Source organism: Anolis sagrei, chromosome 1 (assembly GCF_037176765.1).
Source record: "Anolis sagrei isolate rAnoSag1 chromosome 1, rAnoSag1.mat, whole genome shotgun sequence".
In the NCBI taxonomy this organism is placed as follows: domain Eukaryota; kingdom Metazoa; phylum Chordata; class Lepidosauria; order Squamata; family Dactyloidae; genus Anolis; species Anolis sagrei.
The window spans coordinates 203,563,325-203,576,168 of NC_090021.1; the positions used below are offsets into that span (position 1 = coordinate 203,563,325).

General features: G+C 42.3%; 1 protein-coding gene across 3 annotated transcripts in view; it reads right to left on the reverse strand.

Annotated features, from left to right (window-relative positions):
* GALNT13 (polypeptide N-acetylgalactosaminyltransferase 13) overlaps positions 1 to 12,844 on the reverse strand; it is a 251,043-nt gene that overhangs the window by 128,201 nt on the left and 109,998 nt on the right. For all 3 annotated transcript variants that reach the window (XM_060777134.2, XM_060777115.2, XM_060777107.2), the window contains exon 3: positions 9,944 to 10,112. In XM_060777134.2, coding sequence (XP_060633117.1) covers positions 9,944 to 10,112 — 169 coding nt within the window. The remainder of the gene's footprint in view (positions 1 to 9,943; positions 10,113 to 12,844) is intronic.

The window sequence follows — 12,844 nt, forward strand, 5'->3', positions numbered from 1 at the left end:
TTTTTTTTTTTTTAGGGATAAAGTGTTAGAACCCCATCTGTTTGCTGGGAAAATGCAAATACTAGGAGGAGGAGGATTTAGATGTGATACAGATAAAAAATCAAGGCTACTAGACTATGTTGTACATCTTTAAAAGTTTATGCTCTCCATAAATTTTTATTTCTCTGGCCCACAATTCAAAATGTGGGTGAGGAAAAGTATCACATATGAATACCTGTTTCTGTTCCTAGCATGATTTGGTTGTCCCAGTTGCTGTGTTCATTGTCACTGTCAGGTTTTCTAAGCTGTGACAATTCAGACAAAAAGGGTAGTGCACTACATGAAGGAAGCAATTTCATGGTTGAGCAGCCTTGTACCATTAAGTCAGAAAATAGTTACAATCAGCTTGCAAGCAGAATTCTCCTACCAATGACGATTACTATCAACTTCCTCCATGCACACAGGGAGTTTTGAACAAAGTCAGGTGGAGTATGATACAAACATATCCTGTCCCAACACTACCCTTTTAAAAGCTTTCTAAATAACCCACTGGTATTGACAACTCATCATGTCCTATATGTCATAATGCTGACCCTGTCCTTCATAGGATTTGTATATATGGAAGAAAGAATGGGATGGTGCTGTGAATTTGGACACAGAGAGGAAAGCCCCTGACAGGAAAGGGAGAGAAGGCAATCTGGAACTGTTGGAATTGCCACAATCTGCTTACATTTCCAAAATGTATGCAGGCTTTCACACCCCTTCATTTTCAAACCATGCCTACTACTGTCCCAATCAATAGCAAATATTTTCATTCTCCATTTATATCCTTGTGGGGCTCCAGAAACTGAAGATTCACCTCGTTATTTGTTCTACGGCTCTTTATATTGTGAAACAAAAACTAATTTTAGAGGTCAACTCTGTCTTGTCTATTTTCTCATACTGTTTCAGAAACTTAAAAGAAATGTGTGATATTAGTGACTTGCTAAACTTCTCTTTGGCATCAATAAAAATTCAAACCAAGTTATTGCTGAAATCACAGTTTATTGTTCCAGGGATAATTTTATCTCTTCATAGCATTGTCTTCACTTTTGATATTTCTAATCTTGTTGAAATGTAAATTATTCCAGATCTACAGGTAATATAGTACATGCTCTACCTCTATACTATTTATTATGGCGATTTGTTTTTTTGTTTTTTTTTTGGTCCAAGCATTAATAAATTACTGTGATTACTATGAGAATTGCTGCATCCATGAGTTAGAGTCGTTCTTTGAAAATCTAAAGCAGAGTGAGTTTTTTATACCCATTTTTTAAAAGATCCCAAAAAAGGTTTTGCTCCTGTATGTGTATTTTATGTATATATGCGTGTGTGTGTGTGTGTATCAAATGGTACAAAATAAGGTCTCAAGAAATGGTCAAAAATTGAATTGTCCTTCATGTGAAAGAATATCACAACAGATGGAGAGCTCAGACAGAATAAATAGTCAATTGATGCTTTTAAAATCCCTAATCCAAAAACGTTTCAGGGAAGAGAAATCTGTGACAGTTCTTGTTTTCACCCAGAGCGATTTTTTTCATCTTTTACCTTCTTAAATACAAGAACAAAAAAGTGAAAATGTATATCCCTAATACAAACATAGCATTTACTCCAAAATTAGTTGCACATAGGATTGAAGCTGTGTATTGTTAAATAGACACAAAATTATCGGATTTCAAAATGTGACCCTGCCTACTATTAAAGTACTAACAAATTTTAGTGCACTCACTCACTGGTTCAAACAGACCAGGCTGCATGCAGAAAGTATTTTTTTAAAATAGAAATGGAAGGAACATATGGAGCACTTCACTGTTGTTTAAATTCCAGGTGCCTGCCTGTCCCCCAGAGAGAGCCTGTCCTTTGCTGTCAAAGCATCCTTAGACAAGCCTGCTCCTCACCCAGCTGGTCAGGCCAGCCCTTTCTAGACTCAGGTGTCTTGGATGTGCAATTGAGAAGCACATTCAGAAGATTACATCTGCCACCAGACCATGTTGCTAATTCTTTCTTTGCTGAAACTGACTGCTTTCGGTATGAAAGTTGGCATCATCCCGTGCCCTGTGAAAAAGCTGAAAACCACCTTATATATTATAGCTGACAAGGAGCAAGTGCACATGGTGCAAACAAAGCTCACCTGAAATGTTAGCAATGGAATTAGGAAAGAAGAGTCAGATAAAATACTGCAAAGAAAATTCACTGTAGTTCCTTCCCTTTTGGAAATCTGTTACCAATGAAACAGGTATAAGTTAATGTAACAATGCAGACTGTTTGCTGTGATGAATTTATATGATACAGAGCTGATCAATGGGGTGTAGTGCAGTTCAGTAGATTGCTCCACTTTGCTATTCTTAAACCATTCTGTGATACCATGCATCCCATTATTGGTACTCTTCCAGAAAGGAGAGAATTTTAGAAGCCTCATAATATGTACACCTGATTTTTCTCATAAGAACATTTCTCATGTTTTGATATGTATCTTTTATGCAACTGCATTTTAAGATGTGTGTTTGTAGAATTTTTATAGTACTTGTGTGTTTTTGATTGTGACCCGCCTTGAGCCATGGGGATAGGTGGGTAAGAAATAAAAATGTTGTTGTTGTTGTTATAAAACATTGCTTCTCTCAGGAGACATCAATTCAGTAAACCTCACCTCCTCAAAGGCGAACTTAACCATTTAAACTGGGCTATACAGGCCAACGGATACTCCACCTCAGACATCAGAAGAGCTGCAAGACTGAGAAGAAACCACGAAAGTCAAGGCAAAGATCCACCAAGAGGAAAATGTTCTTGCCATACATCAAGGGAACCACTGACCACATAGGGAAGTTGATGAAGAAGCACAGTCTACAAACTATCTACAGACCTGCTAAGAAAATTCAACAAATGCTAAGATCAGCAAAAGACAAGAGGGATCCTCTCACCTCTGCAGGAGTCTACCGTATACCATGCAGCTGTGGACAAGTCTACATAGGGACCACCAAATGTAGCATTGCCCAAATACGAATCAAGGAACATGAAAGGCACTGCAGACTAATTCAACCAGAGAAGTCAGCCATAGCAGAGCACTTGATGAACCAACCTGGACACAGCATATTATTTGAGAACACAGAAATGCTGGACCACTCTCATAACCACCATGTCAGATGACACAGAGAAGCCATTGGAATCCACAAACATGTACACAATTTCAACAGATAGGAAGAAACCATGAAAATGAACAAAATCTGGCTACTAGTATTTTAAAAACTCGGGACAGTAAATAATGAACAACACTTTAAAAAAGGGAAAATTCAGACAAGAACAAATGACGGCCAGAAAACACCTCCTAACAAAGGAACCCCCCCAAGCAGCAAACAGCCAGGCTTTGAAGCTGCAAGGCCATTCCATGCTAATCAAGGTGGTCAATTACAATATTCACACTTGCCTCAAACAGTTCTTTCTCCCACCCTGGACATTCCACAGAAAGATAAACCTCACTTGTCTAGTTTCCAACAGACCTCTCAATCTCTGAGAATGCCTGCCATAGATGTGGGCGAAACATCCGGAGAGAATGCTTCTGGACCATACAGCCTGGAAAACTAACAGCAACCTAGATATGTAAACCTTTGCCCAAAACAAAGCCCTGTGGAAACGACAGTCACAATGCTAACCCCTTCATTGGAAAAATAGCTTAGAAAGAAGATGTGTGAACTGAATGGATTTGTGAATCAAGGAATTCTTTATGTCCCAATGAACTCACAACTTAACCTGTCTTTGCAGCAAAGCTGCTATTTGGAATGATGTTATGGAGGTAACATTTAAGCTACAGAAGAGCACACCAAGACTGTTACCATGTGTTCAAATTCAATTCAATTAGCATTATCACTATAATATGTTAGTTATGTTTCTATTAGATTTGTGCACAGATCTATTTTCCTTCAGTATCTTTGGTACCTTCAGGCGCATGTAAAGGTAAGGGCCCTCCCAGTATGAAAACCCAGTGATTCAGGCCATGAAAGCCTTTGACAACACCTCACCAAAAATATGGATTCAAACAGTCCAGGCCAAATTTGCCTTCAGGCCAAAGTTGCTGGCTGGCACACTTCCTCAGATAAACCCTCTTCCTCTCAATAATAATAATAATAATAATAATAATAATAATAATAATAATAATCTTTCTGTTCATCTGGCAAGATGTTATTTTCTTCAAGATAATCTTAAATTCTGCCAGCTATAATGCCAGTCAATAGTTTAAGCATAGTGGCAGACATGTTATCGGCCTGTAGTTTCCTGGTGCTGCTCCTTTTGCTGGATCTTTTTGTATCAGATAAATATGCTGAAAAGGCAGCTGATGACCCTAAATGTAGACTGTGCAAGGAAGTGGGTGAAACCATTGATCATATCCTCAGCTGTTGCAAGAAAATCGCACAGACGGACTACAAACAGAGGCACAACTCTGTGACCCAAATGATTCACTGGAACTTATGTCACAAGTACCACCTACCAGCAGTAAAGAATTGGTGGGATCATAAACCTGCAAATGTAGTAGAAAATGAACATGCAAAAATACTGTGGGACTTTCGAATCCAGACTGGCAAAGTTTTGGAACACAGTACACCAGACATCACGATTGTGGAAAAGAAAAAAGTTTGGACAGTTGCATTGAGGAAAAACAACAGGAAAAACTCAGCCATTATCAGGACCTCAAATTCAAACTGCAAAGGCTCTGGCATAAACCAGTACAGGTGGTCCCAGTGGTCATCGGCACACTGGGTGCCGTGCCAAAAGATCTCAGCTGGCATTTGGAAACAATCAATATTGACAAAATCACAATCTGTCAACTGCAAAAGGCCACCTTACTTGGATCTGCACGCATCATTTGATACATCACACAGTCCTAGACGCTTGGGAAGTGTTTGATTTGTGATTTTATGATACCAAATCCAGCATATAGATATCATTTGCTGTGACATACTCTGTTTTTGTGTCAGTACACCCTGTCTCCCCAGGGGGATTCAGGGCAGAATCCAACATACAACGACAAACATTCAACGCCTTCATAAAGCAAACAAGTACCAACATTATAACCCCAGAAAAAACCCACATATTAAAACAATATTAGAACATAACATCAATGAATTAAACCAATCATAATCAAACAAAAATTATACAATGGTGTAAAATCTGAATGCAAAATATTCACATTAATTTACAAAAGCCAACCATCATTCACAAAATTGTGTAGGTTGGTTTTGTGGCCAGAGTGGTTGCATGGTGAGTGATTGTATCTGGGCTAACATAGACTAGAGAAGCCCAAGTACGGAATAGTTCTTAACCAGCAGTCCAATAGTAATCTCTCAATGTCTAACCCTCCTCCTCTCCATATACTCAATGGAAGTGATTAGGTGCCATCCACATTTGTATAATTACTATAATGACAGCTGGGCATAATTACTATAATGACAGCTGGACATAGAAACCTCCGTTTTGGATGTGGAGACACAAACACAAGTTATCCTATCAACTATGGTTATACTATCAACTATGGGGGACCATTAAATTCCTGTTGTAGCCAGAAAGCAACAGGTGATGTAAGGATGGTTACTAGGCAACCATTCAACCATTTCTTTCTTTCTCACTCCTGTGTGATTAAGCACCCTGCTATCAAATTAGGATGAGAGTGTGATAAAAGTGAAGAGGAGTGGCAACAAGAGCAGAACAGCAGCGACTCTGGGGAATGAGGAGCAACTGAGTAAAACGCCTGTTATCAAAAGGATCTGAATTTGTATCGATTTGTCTGTTGTCCAATCTAGCCATTTACAGGGCATAACATGGCAAAACATCTTTCATCCAAGATCTAATCTTGGAGGAACGGGCAGATCTGGCGTGCATTACAGAGACCTGGCTGGATGAAGCTGGAGGAGTTAATTTGACCCAGCTTTGTCCGCCAGGATTCTCTGTACAGCACCAGTCGAGACCTGGAGGGCGGGGAGGCGGAGTTGCGGTGGTCTATAAAAATTCTATCCCTCTGACCAGAGGCCCCATTCCACAGTCAACCAATTTCGAGTGTGTCCACCTGAGGGTGGGCGACCGGGACAGAATAGGGATTCTGTTAGCGTACCGCCCACCTCGCTGCACTACGGTCTCCCTACCTGAGCTAGCGGGGGTGGTCTCGAGCCTGGCATTGGAGTCTCAACGGCTTCTTGTGCTGGGGGACTTCAATGTACATGCCGAGACTTCCCTAGGAGGAGCGGCTCAGGACTTCATGTCATCCATGGCAACCATGGGGCTGTCCCAACAAGTATCTGGCCCCACCCACTGTGCGGGACACACATTAGATTTGGTTTTCTGTCAGGGATGGGAGCAAGGTGGCGGTGTTGAGGAGTTATCCACCTCTCCGTTGCCATGGACCGACCACTATCTGGTCAGATTTAGACTCACCACACCTTCCAACCTCTGCAGAGGTGGGGGACCCATTAAGATGGTCCGCCCCAGGAGGCTTATGGATCCGAACGGATTCCTGACGGCTCTTGGGGATTTTCCTGCCACCTCGGTTGGTGATTCTGTTGAAGCCCTGGTGTCTCTCTGGAATGGGGAGATGACTAGGGCCATAAACACGATTGCTCCGGAACGTCCCCTCTCAAGTAGCCGAGCTAAACCAGCACCTTGGTTCAACGAGGAGCTGGCAGCGATGAAGCGAAGGAAGAGGAGACTAGAGCGCGTGTGGCGTTCGGACCCGAGCGAGTTAAATCGAACACGGTTTGTTGCCCTATTAAGGGCATATGCCGTGGCAATAAAGGCGGCAAAGAAAGCTTTCTTTGCGGCCAATATTGCGTCCGCAAAGAACCGTCCGGCGGAGTTGTTTCGAGTTGTCAGAGGGCTATTGAACCCCACCACTCTGGATGGGAACCCTGACAACTCGACGGCCCGCTGTGAAGCATTTGCTCGGTTCTTTGCGGACAAAGTCGCTTTGATCCGCTCTGGCCTGGATACCACGTTAACGGCAGTCTCTGAGGATGTAACACGAGCATCTGCTTGTCCGATTTTGATGGATTCATTTCAATTGGTGAAACCCGAGGAGGTGGACAAGATACTTGGAGGAATGAGAGCTACCACATGCATCCTAGACCCCTGCCCATCCTGGCTTCTAAAGGAGGCCAGAGGGGGATTGGCCGAGTGGGTGGAGGTGGTGGTTAATGCCTCCCTTCGGGAAGGCAATATTCCAGCCAGCTTAAAACAAGCTGTAATAAAACCGCTGTTGAAAAAACCATCACTAGACCCCACTCAATTCGTCAACTATCGGCCTGTTTCCAATCTTCCCTTTTTGAGCAAAGTCCTGGAACGTGTGGTGGCCTCACAACTCCAGGTATTCTTGGTAGACACTGATTATCTGGATCCGGCACAGTCTGGCTTTAGGCCGGGACATGGTACCGAGACAGCCCTGGTCGCCTTAGTGGATGATCTCCGCAGAGAGCTCGACAGGGGGAGTGTGTCCCTGTTGGTCCTGCTGGATCTCTCAGCGGCCTTCGATACCGTCGACCACGGTATCCTTCTGGGACGCCTCGCGGGAATGGGCCTTGGTGGCACTGTTTTACAGTGGCTCGGGTCCTTCCTAGAGGGTCGTACCCAGAAGGTGTTGATGGGGGACAGCTGCTCGTCCTCACAACCTTTGTCTTGTGGGGTCCCGCAGGGTTCAATACTGTCCCCCATGTTGTTTAACATCTACATGAAGCCGTTGGGAGAGATCATCCGGAGTTTCGGGGTGCGGTGTTATCTGTACGCAGATGATGTCCAACTCTGTCACTCCTTTCCACCTACTTCTAAGGAGGCTGTCCAGGTCCTGAACCGGTGCTTGGCTGCTGTGTCGGACTGGATGAGGGTGAACAAATTGAAGTTGAATCCAGACAAGACAGAGGCACTCCTGGTCAGTCGAAAGGCCGAACGGGGCATAGGGTTACAGCCTGTGTTGGACGGGGTTACACTCCCCCTGAAGACGCAGGTTCGCAGCTTGGGTGTGACCCTGGATTCATCGCTGAGCCTGGAGCCTCAGGTCTCAGCGGTGGCCAGGGGAGCATTTGCACAGCTTCGGCTCGTGCGCCAGCTGCGCCCGTACCTCGGGAAGTCGGACTTGGCCACGGTAGTCCACGCTCTGGTCACATCCCGCATAGATTACTGCAACGCGCTCTACGTGGGGCTGCCCTTGAAGACTGCCCGGAAGCTCCAGATGATCCAGCGCTCGGCAGCCAGGTTGCTAACAGGAGCAGCTCTCAGGGAGCATACCACTCCTCTGTTGAGCCAGCTCCACTGGCTGCCAATTCCCTACCGGGCACAATTCAAGGTGCTGGCATTAGCCTACAAAGCCCTAAACGGTTCCGGCCCCACCTACCTCTCCGAACGCATCTCCTCCTATGAACCGACACGGACATTAAGATCGTCCGGGGAGGCCCTGCTCTCGGTTCCGCCTGCGTCACAGGCACGGTTGGCGGGAACGAGAGACAGGGCCTTCTCGGTGGTGGCCCCTCGGTTATGGAATGCCCTACCAAGCGACATCAGACAGGCCCCTTCGTTGCTGGCATTTAGGAAGAAGCTCAAAACCTGGCTTTTTGAGCAAGCGTTTGGCTAATCAGCGCAATTGTACACAGAATGACGGTAAACTGAACATAGGAACGGTATAAGGATATGAGACTGGATCTTGGTTGCGATCGAGGCACTGTATGAATGGTTGTGTGTTGTTATTGGGTATGCTGTGTTTTAATTGTTATTGTTGTGGTAATTAATATTGTGTAAACCGCATTGAGTCACCTATTATAGGTTGAGAAACGCGGTATAGAAATAAAGCAAATAAATAAATAATAAATAAGAGGTATGCAAGGCAACAACTGCTTTGACACTGACAAAGCAACACCTGACGAGAACAAAGTGTGTAATTTCTTCCTTGATAACCTGATTTACTGGTGTGATGCTTTAGAATACATGCTGCCACAACAGATTACATAAAGCAATCGGTATTCCATGGTATGACATGGTAATTTTTCAAAGTCCACCCCCTTCTTTGTCAGTTTTTGCTGGTCATACTGTCTTCTCAGTATGTATCCCGTGAGAAAGAATGTTTCTCTGACACACAACATATGTCTACTAAATAGGAAAATTATCACTCTGCAGAAACAAGATCCACAGCAGAATGACTAATTTTTAACAGCAAAATGTGCAAAATCTTTCCTGTCTCATAGATGGGACAAATGATGGCAGCTGAATGGAGGTGGAGAAAAGAGACAGTGTCACTAGAGGGACAGTTGAGTCATTTTAATCTCCACTCCACATCATCAGCATCCCATCGAAACTTAAAAACATGTACTTGTCATTTTAAGTTGCAGTACACTGTTAATACAATATAGTCTGTATATATTAGAAATACAAATCTCTGTTTGGTTAAGTGTTTTATCTTAGATTCAAACGTTTTCTCTCTAGTGGACAAAATGTGGAAGTACTTTTCAATTAATTTTTGCATTTTGGGTGAGTTCGCTACAGGCAATAGCTCAGAAGGGAGAGGATAATGAGATAGCTAGAGAGCCTTCTCTTGCCAACGCAAGAGCTGCCACAACCTTAATTCACTTACCGAATCTAGAGACTATTACCGGGGGGGGGGGGGGGGGGGCAAAATGCCATTGTTGCCTTTACCAAAAGGGAGGTGTGACTATTATGCGATGGTGACTATTATGCAATGAAATACAGTAGCTCATGCTAAGCTCCCTCAAAAATAAATGAGCCATTGTTAAATGTGCCACTAAACTGCACATCCTTTTTATATTACAAAACACAATTACCTACATGCAGGGATGCAAAATTGCATAAGCTATCCATTGTTTTGAGACTGATTCAAACACTATATGGAAATATTAGAAATATTAATATGACAAATTGTAGAGACAAAATAAATATGCATACTCACCCCTCTAATCTTACATCGGGCAAACTTCTGTTCAGTGCAATCATATCACTGGCCATAAGGTTAAACTGGTTTATTTTGAACAGTTCCTTCATTTTTTCCTGATCATCCTTAGGTATGATGACTGCCTTCCCCATCTCTCCAGGCCCTTCTTGGCTTCGTGACATAACAGCTGTAAGAAAAAAAATGTACCTCTAACTATTCCATGTCATTTTAACAATGCACAGCCATATATGTAAAATTTTTGGAATCTTGAGCTTCAAGGTGATGGGAGAATATATATTTTACTCTAAATTCTAGGCTTTGAGACAATATTTAATTAATATACAATCAATACAATCAGAATTTTGGAAACATACTTTCTTTGTCCAGTAATTTATAATGATGCCATGTCTGAGCAGTTTATTTACCACATCTGTTTCTCATTCTCCCCCTTCAAATAGCTGAAAATTTAATTCACAAGCAGTGTCCTATTTTATCACTGCAATAATCTGAGAGCAAGAGTGTAAGATGGAGTTTAGAAGTCACCTCATCATAAAAAAATTGGCTACCATGTCAGCCTTCTCATTAAAGGGATAAAGACACATCAGTTTTTAATGGAATGGCTGTTGGGAAACCATGCTCCCCATTCTAATTCCTGCAAAATTAGGCAACTCCACTGTTGACTGGTTACATGCAAGGGGTTTGTGTTCATTTTCCAGAGTGGCTGTTTGCAATTGGAATATGTAACATCTCATCTTAAGACAATGGTTCTCAACTTTCCTAATGCCATGACTCCTTAGTACAGTTCCTCATGTTGTGGTGACCCCCAACCATAAAATTATTTTCATTGCTGCTCTATAACTGTAATTTTGCGACTGTTATGAATCATAATGTAAATATCTGATGTGCAGGAGGCACTTTCATTCACTGGGCCAAATTTCACATAAATATCCGATACACACAAATTAGAATACTGGTGGGGTTGGGGGAGAGGATTGATTTTGTCATTTGGGAGTTGAGGTTACTGGATTTATAGCTCACCTACAATCAAAGAGCATTCTGAACTCCACCAACGATGGAATTGAACCAAACTTGGCACACAAAACTCCCATAACCAACAGAAAATACTGGAAGGCTTTGGTGGGCATTGACCTTGAGTTTTACAGAGAGCACTGTGGACTCAAACTATGATGGATCTGAACCAAACTTGGCACAAATACTCAATACGCCCAAATGGGAACACTGGTGGAGTTTGGGGAAAATAGATCTTGGCATTTGGGAGTTGTAGCTGCTGGGATTTAAAGTTAACCTACAATCAAAGAGCACTCTGAACCCAGCCCACAATGGATCTGCGCCTAACTTGGCACACTACCTACATGGACAACATTGAATATTGGTGGGTTTGGTTTCTGAATTCTGGGAGTTGTAGTCCACCAACACCAAAAAGGAAGAGAAGGACAGATGGAGAAATCTTCAGCCTTCCCTGCCAAAAGGGTTCCTAAGATCATCAGAAGTATGTGTTTTCTGATGGTCTTTGGTGGCCCCTCTGAAACCCCCCTCATGACCTCCCAGGGGTCCCAACCCCCAGACTGAGAAACACTGTCTTAAGGCATACATGTAAGACTAAGCTATAAAAAGCACCTGATTTCCCTGCTTTGTGTTGCAAATTTATTTGGCGCCCATGGGCTCATAATTTTGGATTTCTGAATCTCTGTATTAAATGATCAACTAGACTGACAATTTTTGGCTGTCTGTATTTTGACTAAGCCTGTACCTCTCTGAAGGATTGGGAGGAAACAATCAAGTGATGTCCATTATACTATGACATGAGGAAACATAAGATTCTCATCTAACCTTGGCATAATATGTAGACATGGTAAGACAGGAGATCTATCTCTACTAGCCCTGAACTAGCATTTCCATACACAGAATGTGTGAGAGAGGCTACTTAGGCACTGAGCCAAATCATCACAAGGTTCCGAATCATAGGGTAAAACTCTGTCTAATGAACATTCAAAGACTGGTTCAGAATGAATGGATCTAATCCTACTTCCCTTCTAAGTGAGCAAGCCTTTCTTTCCAGGGCTAATAGCAGCCATGAGTGTTGCTGTTAACTGCCATCAAGCCAGCTCTGATTTATGAGCTTTTAAATAAGAAAGCTTCAAGACATACTATTATTAACAATTGTGGTCAAGTCTTTTTAATTTAGGGGTATAACTTTCTTGTTTGAGTCAATCCACCTGTGTTCCTCTTCGCCTACTGCCTTCAACATTAGTTCATTATTGTCTCTTCTGAAGTGTCAGGTTGTTTCAAGATATGTGTAAAGCATGATAGACTCAGCTTAGTCATTCCAGCTTCTAGTGAGAGTTTGTCCTTATTTGCTTTTTGGTGGTCCATCATATGCACAGAACTATTCTCTATCACCACAAATTAAATGAATTGCTTGTATAGTGTTCATATCCATATACTCAAAGCAAAATATTATGGTGCAGATGATCCTGACTTTGGTTTTAAATTGTATATCTTTACTCTTGTAGATCTGGTCTTGTTTCTTCATAGCAAGCTGTTTTTGTTTATATGTTCTTCTGCTATACAATGTGTATAATTAAACAGATGCAATTACATCAATAACTCAACAAAGGCAGCAGTATTGTTATTGATTTTTTTTAATTTAGTTCTCTGCTAAACTGAATATATGGCAATGTAAGCTCTTAAAGACAAGAAACCCCACTTCTCATTTATTGTATCACAGGATTCAAAGCAAGGTTTGTCACGTGCTGCCTATGCAGGTAAACTTGCCCATTTTGCTTTCTCGCATATTTAAAATCTTAAAAGTTATTTCCATAGAGTTTCTCAGTAAGTTTGCAAATTCCCTTAGTTTGGCTACAGGCAACCAGAAGCTTCTGTCTTGGCGTGGATTCA